Source organism: Platalea leucorodia (genome assembly GCF_965183815.1).
Source record: "Platalea leucorodia genome assembly, chromosome: 8".
Taxonomy (NCBI): Eukaryota; Metazoa; Chordata; class Aves; order Pelecaniformes; family Threskiornithidae; genus Platalea; species Platalea leucorodia.
This window is the reverse complement of record NC_138830.1, coordinates 15,165,959-15,177,916: the sequence shown is the minus strand read 5'-3', so window position 1 is coordinate 15,177,916 and position 11,958 is coordinate 15,165,959. Positions and strand designations below refer to the sequence as shown.

Here is an 11,958-nt window from a genome sequence, read left to right as displayed (position 1 = left end):
GCTGAGCCAGCTCCCCTCTCAGCTGCCCCCCAAAACAGGAGAGGAGGGCTCACCCGTTCCCATGGAGGGCACGCAATTAGGAAAGCAAGCACAATCACTGCCACCTCAATCACCCACCTCTATGTTCCTTATGGATACCATATGGTCTGTAACAGCCTCGGAATAATTTCCCTCCTTACAGTCTGAATTTTAAATCACCCCACAGCCTCCTCCTGAAAACCTGCCGACCTGAAGCCGCTGCAGGTCATGTTGTGCAATTTGCTGTTGCAAGACAAAGAAAACAAGTTCTTCTTTTTCACAATTACCAAACCACTTCATCAAGCAATTTCCCTGCCTCTGCGCTTCGGTTTCAGTTAACAGTATTCCTTGGGGAGGGAAAGTCTAACTGCACCTCTGAGTGACTTGCTGCTGGTTCTGCCATTACAGATGATTGTGAAAAGTTGCTTAAGTGCCGTAACTGCCGGCAGTAGCTCTTCCGTGCCTTGCACTAGAGCCGAACCCGGACGAGGCTCCCTGGGATTGCAGGCAGATGCTGGCCGGAGGGACCTGCACAGCCTCACCTCGGGTGCCAGCTCTCCAGCTTTTGGCTGCCTCTCCTCGGGGTCGAACCCTGTCTGCCTGTCTCAGTGTGGCTCTCGCTGGGGGCTCAGCCCTTGCGTGTGAAAGCCCTGGTCCTGATGAAATGGCTCCCACCGGGGGTCCCAGCACAGCCCCAGGTGCTTGGCAGGGGCTCAGCACCAGCCCGGGAGGGGTAATGGCACCCCTGCTTCGGGGTGGAGGGCAGGGAGGGGGCTGTCCCCACGGCACACAGCCGTTATGGGGGAACCGCAAGCCTTCGTATGAAGCAACTCCCTGCGGCGACTGCTCATGGCCCTGGGTGTCCCCGTCACCCCATGCATGGCACAGCGGGAGGAGCATGGCTCCCCACAGCAGAGCAGGCACTGATGCTAACAGTGAAGCTTGGCTGCACCAACCCAGGGGATGCCGGTTCCCCCCCATTGCCCCACGGCAGGAGCTGGCACCGGGGCTGTTCAGGCCAGCGGGTGCTCCCGGGTGGGCTGCCACTGCGCCGGGAGCAGGCAGGCCAGCCCACCACCACCAGCTTTTAGGACCAAGCCGTGCCGGGGTGTGGGGTCTGTGTCTCCGCTGCCGCCTTTCCCACGCTTCAGGACTGCCCCACTGGTGCTTCCCCAGGGACGGGGACCAGCACTGGGGCCAGGCATGGGGACCAAGGGCCGGGACCCCCTGTGTCAGCTCTTTTACAGTGCGAGGGCAGCACCCCCATTTTGCAGAGGGCAGGACCCTGGGTCTTGGCTCACTGCAGCTCAGCTGCCAGCCCCTTGAAGCCCCAGCGGCCCCGAGGAGCTCACGGGGGTGCCCGGGCTCCCGGCCGGCCGCCGCTCTGCTCCGAGCCCTCCAAACTTCCTGCATTTGTTTCACTCGAGCTATTTGGGGGAAGTAGGGTGTTGTTATGTCTTCAGCTCAGCGTCTATTTAGAGAAGGATAATGCCGTTGTGGGGGAGGACAATGAGAATATTAAATGCTTAAAATTCTCTGTCTCTCACTATTTTGACTAATTTTTTTTTTTTTCAAATGGGTATTTCCTTGGAAAACTACAGTGAGATTTGATGGGCCCAGGTGGGGGGGGTCAAGCCCACCAAGATGAGCTCAGACTGATCCCTGCTTTATTCCTACTGCAGGCAGGTGAATCCTGCCCGCTGCCTGGTCAGGGGCAGATCAGAGGAAGGTCAGGTCACCAAAGGGAAGGGATGGCCAGAGCAGGAGCAGACCTCCCCAGGAGACCTCGGTGCAGAGGACAGCAGCCACCCCCTCCTGCCACTTTCCCAGGGCTATGTTTAGCTCCTGTTTGCTCAGGGAACCCAGATGAGCACCTGGGATATCTTAATGTCATTGTCCCATCAGAGCTGGCTTTAGGGGACTATTTTCCCCTTGCAGGATATAACTAATTGGACCTGACATCAGGGAGAGTCATGTTGGGTCCTGAAATAGCTTTCTGCACAGTGTTACTCACAGAGGTGCCGTGGGGAAGCGTGGGTGTAAGTGTCCACGGAGCTGCTTTTGCAGGCGCTGGGATGCTGCGTGGCCTTGGAGTGCACCTGAGCTCAGGTCACGACTCGAGTCCTGGCAGCCCAAACTGGGGAGTGGAACTAATGACCATCTATGGTCTGGCTGAGGAACCCCAAGCCTGGCTTTGACCAGAGGTGCAATAAGGACCCTCAGTCTTGCTACCACTGCACAGCAGGTCCTTGCAATACCCCGTGTCTGCAGCGGTCCTTGGTCTTCTGCCTCGCTCACTGGCGGCACCCTGGAGGGTCTGGCTTCCTTGGTGTTTCTCTCTTCAGTAACAGCAGTGAAAGCTGGGCAGAGGCAGCGGGTTCAGCTCACTTCAAAGCAGCTGTAATCAAAAGGTCTCTATGGGATTGGCCTGGGAGTCCAAAAAGGGAGAAGGCAGATCCTAGCAATGGCTGTGTACCTCCTGGCCACCAGCTCCAGCAGATCCTGGTGCACCTTAGGGTCTGCCGCAGAGCTGTACCTTGCTGTATGCTCTGCTAGAAATCTGCTGAGACCTCACGCCAGCCAGCGCTGGAGCCAGAGGTTTTTTGCAGCCAAGTCATGCGTAGGGGATAACTGCTGTACTGGTGCATGGGGGATAACTGCTGTACTGGTGCGTGTGGAGTAACTGCTGTACTGGTGTGTGTGGGATAACTGCTGCATCGGTGTGTGTGGGATAACTGCTGTACTGATGCAGGGACTCTTCTCCTTGCCATGCAGAGCCTTTGCATTACGAGGTACTCTCTAAAGCCTGAATATCGCTTAAGAAAGTAAAATTAGATCAGAGCAGCACTAAAGGTAAGCGGCTCAGTTCTCATGCCACAACTTGCTGGAGCAATGTGGCAGATGGGAGGCAGGATAGGACACAGTGTCACCTGCAGGGACAGTGGCAGACTGCCCCGGGGGAGCCTGAGCTCATAGACCTGCCCCAGCCCTTCACTGACCAGAGCTGGATGTGTGGAGGTATTGGGGATGCTGGGGGGATGCAGGATATGGACATGGGGTGGTGTTGCTGCTGCTGAGCCAGGGCAGAGCAAGGGCAGGGACCTGTGTGTTGTTCTTGCCCTGGCGATCCCTCCAGGCAGGTCAGGCTACATCCCTGATGAAGGTGGACGGTGGGACGGAGAAGGGCTTCCCATGGCCCTGTCTGCTCTTCAGGGGTCTGTGCATGATGGAGACACAGCACATACCCTGCTCTCTGCAGCTGCATCCTTCCCTTGCTCCTTTGCCTCCTGGCCATGGTGCCTGTTGCTGCCGGGGCCTCGGCAGGCTGCCTTCGGTTTGGGGTCTCTTGGGACCTGCAGAGGAGGTGGTGGGCAGGGCATGGACCCCAGGACCTGCCCCTGCTGCTGGGAAGCCTCCATTTCCTCCCAGGTGGGCGAAGGCAGAAGCAGGCTACAGGGCAAACACGGTCCTGTCCATATTCGGAAGTCATCATCGCTAACGCTCAGCTTTAATTAGCTATTGCCCATGAATGTTCCTGCCAGTAGCTGCCTGGGGCCGGCTCTCCACTCGCACCGGTCTCATCTCCTGGGCCACCGTGGATGTGGACGGAGCTGCCCCTGGGGGTCGGAGCTGCCCCTGGGGGTCAGCAACAACAGCATGCGCAGGCAGAGAAAGCGCAGGCCTCCCTGCGCAGAAATAAGTATTTCCAGACTGTTCTTCTCCACTGTCAGGAGAAGAGAATATGTTTTTGCACTGAAACAGGCTGCTCTCAGACGATCCCAGTGGTGATCCTGGAGCTGAAGTTAAAATCCCTGTGCCAGGCAGAGGGGAATGAGGCTTCCCAATGCCCAGAACAAGGTGCTGGGGAAATACTGCTTCCCTGCCAGCTGCCTCGCTGTCCCCACAGACCTGCTTCACGCAGCAGAATGAGAAGTTGCTGGTCGAGAAAGCAGGCGGCTGCATGCACACTTGGCTCTATTGTTTCGTAATTATTAGCAGAGAGAGTGAAAATGTAATTATGATAATTAAGCTAAATCGCAATCTTCCTACAGGAGCTACCGAATTATTTATATCAACTTTTCATCCTAATTCCCTTAACCGTTCCCTGCCCAGAGGAGAAGGAGCCCTCACCGCTCCGGGCTGCCTGCGCTGTGTGCCGGCGCAGGCAGTCCTCTCCGCCGACGCTTGCTGAAACAGCAGCGAGTGGCAGCTCTTACTCAGCATGAAATTGGGATGGGAAAGGAGCTGTGTGAGAGACAGCGGCCCCGACCGCTGGAGCGCTTCAGGGGCCAGGAGCCACAGCAAGAGCAGGGAGCCAGAGGGGAGTGTGCAGGACTGGGAAAGGCAGCGCCCGGCTGCAGGCAGGGCTGGCTGGAAAGGGCAGAGCAATGCTGGGCAGACGGTTGGCAGGAGGTGGCTGCCAGGGCTGAATTTGGGCACCGCATCTGCTGTCCCTCGGGGCTCAGGGCGTACCTGCCACCCTGATTTTTGGAGCCAGAGTGAGCACAGAGCTCAGCGTGGCAGGACTCAAGGGCCATGGCATGCGCAGGCCAGGCTGCTGCGGAGCCTGGCTCTGTGCACAGTGTCGGTGATCTCTGTCCCCCAGCAGCAGCAGCTGTGGCGCTGTCACTCTGCCAGCTCCCTCCAGGAACGCTGTCAGCTCTAATTACTGTCACTGTTTAGCTTGCTCATGCATCCGAGCAGACTGTGTGCAACTTCACAGTGCTGCAGGAAGAGCAACGAATCCCGTCCCACAACCTTTTCCTTGCATCCCCTGCGCTCTGCAGGGCGCCTGTGTCGGAGCAGTGGGGATTTCCAGATCTGGATGTGATGCCGAGCGTGTCACCCCTCTGTGCAGGCTGGCAGCAGGACCAGCTGCAGGAGGCAGGCTGGCCAGCCGCCCCCATTTTGGAGCAGGGTAGCATGGGAGGAGCTCTACAGGCACAGCCCTTTGCTGGGGTCAGTTCTCCAGGGGGAGAGCTCACATCCTTCCCATAGAGCTGAGGACATGTTTGGGGCATGGGGACAGATGATGTGTACCATGATGTGCCACCACCGGGTCCAGGGCACCTGGCATAGAGCTGTAGGGCAGTAGCATGAAAGCCCAGATGCCTGCAGTGAGCAGCCCCTGCCCCTCAGCAGTCCTGGGCTATCCCATCCCAGACCTTGCCCAGCTACTGCCACCACTGAGGCCTGGTTTAAGCTCGCAGATGGGAGCTGGGCTCTGGCTTACTGACGCTGAGCATACAGAGCATCTCCCAGCTTAGGAAAAAGCATTTTGCAGCCTTTGTCCCGACTCCACCCCTCGGCAGCAGTGACCAAGGCCAGATCCTGGAGGGTGCTGGGCAGCTGCAGCCTGGAGCTCAGCTCCTTGCAGAGCCACTGTGTCAAGCTGAGGGCAGGATTGGGCCCATGTCCTTCATTATATAACTGCTTCTCTGAGTGTTTTCATAGCGCTCAGCCCTCCCGCCAGGCAGAGCCCCCACCGGCAAGGGGGAATGTCATGTTTTTTTGAATGCATAGCTTTGATTTCACGCCGGCTCGTAGCAGCAGCCAATTCTGCCTCCCCCTCCCCAGCTCATGCACCTTGCAGGGCATTAACCAAGCTGCAGTCACCTATGAGCCACCAGCCAGCAAGCTGGAGGTGTCATCTTGCCTGGGGTGGGTGATGGAGATGGGAGAAGCAGAGCCCCAGAGGCCAGGCCAGGTCGGTTCATCCGCGGGGCTCAGGTCCGACCTGGCCTGGCCTGGCCTTCGGGACCCCACGCTGTCCGTGCCCTGCCCCAGCTGCCTGCCCTCGCATTCCTGTCCCCACACATCATCCCCCTCCAGCTGCTGGGGAAAACAGGCCCCGCTGCCACCAGCAGCTGGGGTGCGGAGGGGGAGCCGCCTTCGCAGCACGCAGGCTCTGCGGGAGCTGGGGCTGCTGCTGGCCTTAGAAATGCAGGGGTTTTTTCCTCCTGACTCCAAGAGAAGCGAGAGGTGAGGCACAGCTGGCTGGCACTGTGCACTGCTTGCAGCCCTGCAGATTTTTCCATCAGTGATGGGACCCTGGCCACCCTCTCCCAGGAAACAGGTCCTCACCAGGACCCACACCCCCTTGGAAGGTATGAAGGCAGGAGATCTGGCCCCACGCCTCCTTTGCAGGCTGAGATTTGGGAGCTTTCCCCCTAATTAATGGGGAGTTTTGGTGTGATGGCTAAAAATTGGGCAATAGGACGGTTGTGGTGTCTTGGGGATGACTAAGAGCAGTAGGGCAGGTCAGCTGCTCTTCTCTAGCACATTGCCAAGGAGGAAATCCTGATATCTTCCCGCTTCCCCATGAGAGTCGCAGTATGTGTGCTGAAGGTGACTCAGAACCGCCCCAGGGGCTGGAGCTGTACTTGATACTGGGTATTGCCTGTAGACCCCAAAAAGCAAGAGGTTTTCACCACCGGCCTGGTGACATGCAACCAGACCTTGCACCAGCCCCTCAGCCAGCAATTCTCGCAGCACTGCCCCTGGCCAGACAAACTGGATGTCACCCGTACAGGCATGTCACCAGACTGACTGCAAGTAATTCTGGATCTAAATCAGTACCACAGTCTGGGCTAAAAGTCATTTTGTGACCTGGCTCGCTCCTCTTGACCACTGGCTAATTTTCCTGGTTGTAAATGATATTTTTTCCTGTTGTGGATTAGGGAGACCTAAGGACAGGAGAAGGGCATGCTAAGGGCAGCGAAAAACAAGAAGCTGCACATGGGATCCTGCAAACACTTCCATGTTTGTGTGGCCCCCTCAGCCTCATTACCTATGTGCAGGAGCAAGTCTGGAGTACACCAGCAAATACACGAAGTCAACAAATAGTATTAGCAACAAGTGCTCTTTTTCCCTTAATCTCTTCATATTCAGGGAATCATCATTGTTGCCTGGAATAATCATATGCTGTGTTTAGCTGTAACACGCTCTGGAAATCTCAGGCATCTGGTGGGGAGCCTAAGCTGGCTTGCCAAAGCATCAGCCCCATGTGCCGGAGTCGAAGCAGCAGCTGAAGCCTTTGGAGCGGGATCGTTGCTTTTCCTGGTGTTGTATCGTCTGTTATGGGTATTTTCTGGCTAATTCATCACATGCTGTCTGCTAGGTTGGCGCTGTGTGGAGCTCAGTGTTCAATCTTGCTGTGCTGGAAACTTCCAAGGGCTGCCCGAGCTCAGGCAGGAGCATGGCCCGCTGAGCCCCAGCTGATGTGTCGGTGAGCAGGGCAGTGATTTGCACCTGTGGCACATAGCAGCGCTTGACTTGCAGTTCTGCAAACATCTGCTCCCACATTTGACTTCTCCCCACCCAGTCCAAGCCTATCGGCAGAGCAATCAGGCTGCCCTTGCTCTCCCTTTGCAGGCCCGTCCCTGGGAAAGCGGCGGTGGGACGGGGCTGCTGGCTGGGGGGGAGCTGTGTTTTAGAGGCTGCGCTGCTCTTTGTGCAGCCCACGCGCCTCAGCTGCATCAGGGGCTGATTCACCATCCCCGGCTGTAGAGCTGAGTTAGCGCTGATGGATGGAGCCCGATTGACGGGGGAACGCGAGCCTCTGCTGACAGCGTGAGCAGGGGCCGTGCCGTGCTCGGTGGGACGCTGCACCCCATCTGCGAGGAGCAGCCCTGGCACGGGGGCTGGCATCAACCCCAGCGCGGAGCAGAGGCCACAGAACCGTTTGTCCTCTACCGATGGGAGCACAGCCTGAGACAGGATCGGCCTCAACCACAGTCAGCAGAGGCTGTGTGTCCCCCAGAGGCCTTTCCCCAAGCCCTGCTCTTCTCCCGGGCTGCTGTCCCATCAGCCGGCAGCAGGCTTTTCAGCTTGGCAAGAAGATCTTGTTTCCAAGGAAAATCATTAGCAGCTCAGCCCTTTACTCGAACCAATTGCAGAGAAGGTCTCGCTCTCTTCTCCTTTCCTTATCCTAGAGAGATGCTCCTTCAAACTTGCTGTGCAGAAAATACAATGACCTTCTTCTCCTCATACACTTGTTCTCATTTGCAGGCCCATGCATGCTGCCACGGGGAGGGCGCAGCAGTTAAGCACACTTGAATAACCTCGTACTAGCACTGCAGACATCTGTATGAATTTTTTTTTCAATGGTTCTAGTACCAAAATATCCCAGACACAAAGGGATCTGGACCCTACTTTTACAGCTAATGATCCGTACAGGCCTCTAAGGAAGCTGCACAGTAGCCCTGCTAATGGCTTCAAGGGGAAATGCTTCAGGCCCTGGCTGCTGCTGGTGCTGCTCGGGGAAGTCTGTTTTCAGCTCCGGCATGCGATAAAAACTTCTCCTTACTGTTGCAGACATGATGGCTCTTCTGGAGAGAGGAAAGGCATTGACTGAGCTAATGCCATTAACCACCTTTAAGCACACACAGAGGATGTAAAAGCAAACACCACCCGGTCATTCAGCAGCCGGGGTTAGCTCAAACCAGCCCATGCGCTCCCCGGCGTGCCTGGCGTGCCCTGCTCTTGGGGTGCCGTGTCGCTGCCCTTCTCCAAGCACTGCCTGCTCCCCCCACCCCAGGAGAGAGCAGGCGATGACAGAGAGCCCTGGGCGTAGACCGGGGGCACTCATGATCTCCAGGGCACCGAAGGTCCCCCACTGTGGACAAGGCAGCCTCGCAGCCCCCACCCTGGGGAAAGCACTGCAGGATAAGCTTTCCCCTGTGTTTCATTTCCCAATCATCGCCTGCCCCTTCCCTCCCTGGGAAAGGCGAGGGGAGCTTTGCCTGAGAGAGCTGCAAGGCGCACTTTTTTCTGTTGTGGTGTGTCTCAGCTGTGCCAGCCTGAGCATGCTCAAATCCCGCGGTGGCCACTGTCACCTGCTGCATCCCGCTGCCCGTCACGGGCCAAGTGGGACCTGGGCAAGAAGGTGCCCGCTCTGAGGGGAGCTCCCCCCTCTCGCCATCATCCCTTCCCGTGCAAACCACCTCAGCGCGCCTCCCTCCTCAGACTGACGCACACTGAAGCAATGGTAAAAACTTCTCGCCGGTGCGGTGGCAGATTTTGCAATCTGTTTTAATGAGATATTTCCAAGTTCGGAGGCTGGCTCCTTGCACAAGAAGTGCGGCCTGGCCCCAGCAGCTGGTTGGGCTTTTCATTGATATTCCTGCAACCCGCCCGATTGCAGCACAGGCACAGTGGAAAACATTTAGATATCAGAAATGCCAGATTAATTATCTCTTAATTGATACCTCCACTTGGGGACAAATGAAACCGGAATATCTCTACTGCCCTGGGAGACTGCCACTTACAAACAGATTTACAGCTAAAAATACCGCAGCAGTCCCGTGGCTAATCAACTTCGCTGCTTACCCCGGGTGAGGTTATGAAATTGTCTCAGGCTGGCGCTGCAAGCAGTGAGGGACCATCTGCAGCGGCGGCGCCCGCCAGCAAACCCCGCGAGGGCTGCGCAGCGCCCGGGAGCGCGCTGCCAGGCGAGGGGCAGCGAGCCCCGCGAGCCCCACGGCAGCCTCGGAACCCCGCAGTTACGTCTCTCGAGGCTGCGATCCAGGTGGAGAGCCCCGACACGAGGCTTCTCGCACCTTCCTGCCCCTGTCGTTAGAGGCTGGGGCGAGAAAAATCTCATCCTTGTGTCAAAGGCCTTCAGTGCCCGGTGTGTTTCCCTGCAGTGTGAGATTTCCAGCTGGCTTGGGAATCCCGCTCGGTGCTTGCAAGGGCCTTTCCGTGCGGTGCCCTCCTGCAGCTACACCGCATCCCAAGGGATCTCTTCCCCCCCCCCCCGTCCCCATCTCCTTACAGGAACACACACACATAGAGGCCAAATCGCCACAGCAAGCCCAGCTTCTTTTAAATTACTGTCATCTTTATTTTCTTCACATATGTGCAAACAGAGGAGATCACAATGGTGGTGTTCTTAAAAATAACAAAATGTATTTGCATACATTTCCCTATGTACAGGTGAACAGCCACAAGTAGAGTCGTCTTTTGCACAGCAAAAGATCTAGAGCATTGAGACCGGGGATAGGACTGGGGCCCAAAAAAAGGGTCTAAGTTAAAAATAATAATAAAACCAAAAATTCACAACAGTGCAAACCTCTCGGACACGACAGCACGATGGAGTGACTTTAATGGAGCAAACGGTGGGGGGCCCCTCTCGGATGTGAGATTTCTGACTGTAAACAAGGCGCAACACCTCCCTCCCGCCGCCCTCCCCGGGGAAAGCTATTCCAGGAATTTGGCAGATCTTCAAGGGCTGAGCCGGAGGTAAACAGCCCGCGGCCGCCTCCCCTCCCCGGGCCGCGGCGGGCTGGGGCCCGGCTCCGGCGGCCACCGGCACCGGGAGGGGCGGCCGCCGCTCCCCGGGATGCTGCGGGATGCGGTGGCGCCGCAGGGAACCGGGGGGGGGGGGGGGGGGGGCGGGGGCGGAGGGGTCCCGGTGCGCTCCCGGGGAGACCGTGCACGCCCGGAGGGACCCGGTGCGCCCCGGCGGGGCCGTGAGCTCCCGGAGGGGACCCGGTGCGCCTCGAAGGGACCGTGCGCTCCCGGAGGGGACCCGGCGCGCCCCGGCGGGGCCCCGGGGAGGCCGAGCACGCCCGGAAGGGACGGTGCACGCCCGGCGCGGCCGAGCGCTCAGCCGGTCTCGGGGTCGCCGGGGGGCGGCTGCTCGGCGCCGTTGCAGGGCGGGGCGGCGCCGTCCGGGCCGTTGCTCTCCAGGGAGGACTCGCTGCCCGTGCTCTCGCCGGAGAGCAGCCGGCGGACGCGGAGGTCGGCGCGCAGCGAGCGCAGGTCGTTGCCCAGGCTGAGCTCGCCCAGGTCGCGGAGGAGCTGGCCCAGCTCCGGGCCCTCGCCGCGGCCGGCGCCGGGGCGCAGCAGCTCGCCCCCGGGCTCGCCCAGCGCCTCCAGGATGTCCTCGCAGTCGCAGTGCATGGCCCGCTCCTCCTGCTCCTCGCCCAGCAGGTCCTCCGTGATGGAGCCCAGCTTGGGCGCGCTGCGGCTCCGCTCCACCGGCGGCTTGTAGCAGCACTGCCCGTTGAGCAGCTTGCGCAGCGGCACCAGCGGGATGCTCTGCTCGCCCACCAGCTGCTGCTGCTGGTGCCGCGCGTCGTCCCGCTTCTTCAGGCGGCGGAACTCGGCCAGCGCCGTGGCCGAGGTCTGGTAGAGCAGCAGGGCCATGGCCTTCGCCTTCTCGGGCTTGGAGACCAGCACGGCGTGGCAGCGCAGCATCACCGCCTTGTGCTTCAGCTCGTGGCGGTAGATCCAGGCGAAGACGCGCGGCAGGCGCGGGTCGGCCACGCAGTAGGTGACCCGGTGCAGCAGGTAGAGGTGGCCGGGCCGGCGCAGCCCCTTGTCCTCGGCGTGGGCCATGCGGATGCCCTGCGCGCTGATGGTCAGCTTCATCTTGGTGCCCTGCCGGCCCGCCTCGCTCTTGCTCCAGATCTTGCAGACGGCCAGGTCGGTGCAGCCCTCGCCCTTGGACTGGATGGTGGTGGCGTTGCCCAGGTAGAGCACGGTGTACGTGGGGTCCTCGCTGGTGACGCGGAATTTCCGCCGCTTGGAGCGGAACATGCTGCCCACGCGGTGCAGGGCGCTCTCGGGGCAGGCGCGGGCCAGCGAGGTGAGGGCCGAGTAGTGGACACTCACCGCGTACCCCTTGGGCTTGCTCTGCCGCCGCGCCTCGCCCGCCACCAGCTCCACCTTGCTCCGCTTCCAGGGCAGCATCGCCCCGCGGAGCCGCGGCTAGGCGCCGCGCCGACGGCTCCGGGCGCGGGGGGGCATGCCACGGCGGCGGCGGCGGCGGCTGGGCTGCCCGCCCGCCTCACATCCTTGCGGGCGGCCCGCCGCCGCGGCCCTAGATATAGGCGGGCGCCGGCGCTCCGCGGGCGCGGAGAGGGGAGGCCCCGCGCACCGAGGGCGGAGCGCCCGCTGCCCGCGGCCCGCCGAGCCGGCGGCGCGCTGCTCGCC

General features: G+C 59.8%; 1 protein-coding gene across 1 annotated transcript; it reads right to left on the bottom strand.

Annotated features, from left to right (window-relative positions):
* Positions 1 to 9,859: 9,859 nt before the first annotated feature.
* FAM43A (family with sequence similarity 43 member A) lies at positions 9,860 to 11,958 on the bottom strand. Its single transcript, XM_082319153.1, has one exon. It carries the CDS (start codon positions 11,713 to 11,715, stop codon positions 10,627 to 10,629), a length of 1,089 nt encoding a protein of 362 aa, XP_082175279.1. The 5' UTR covers positions 11,716 to 11,958; the 3' UTR covers positions 9,860 to 10,626.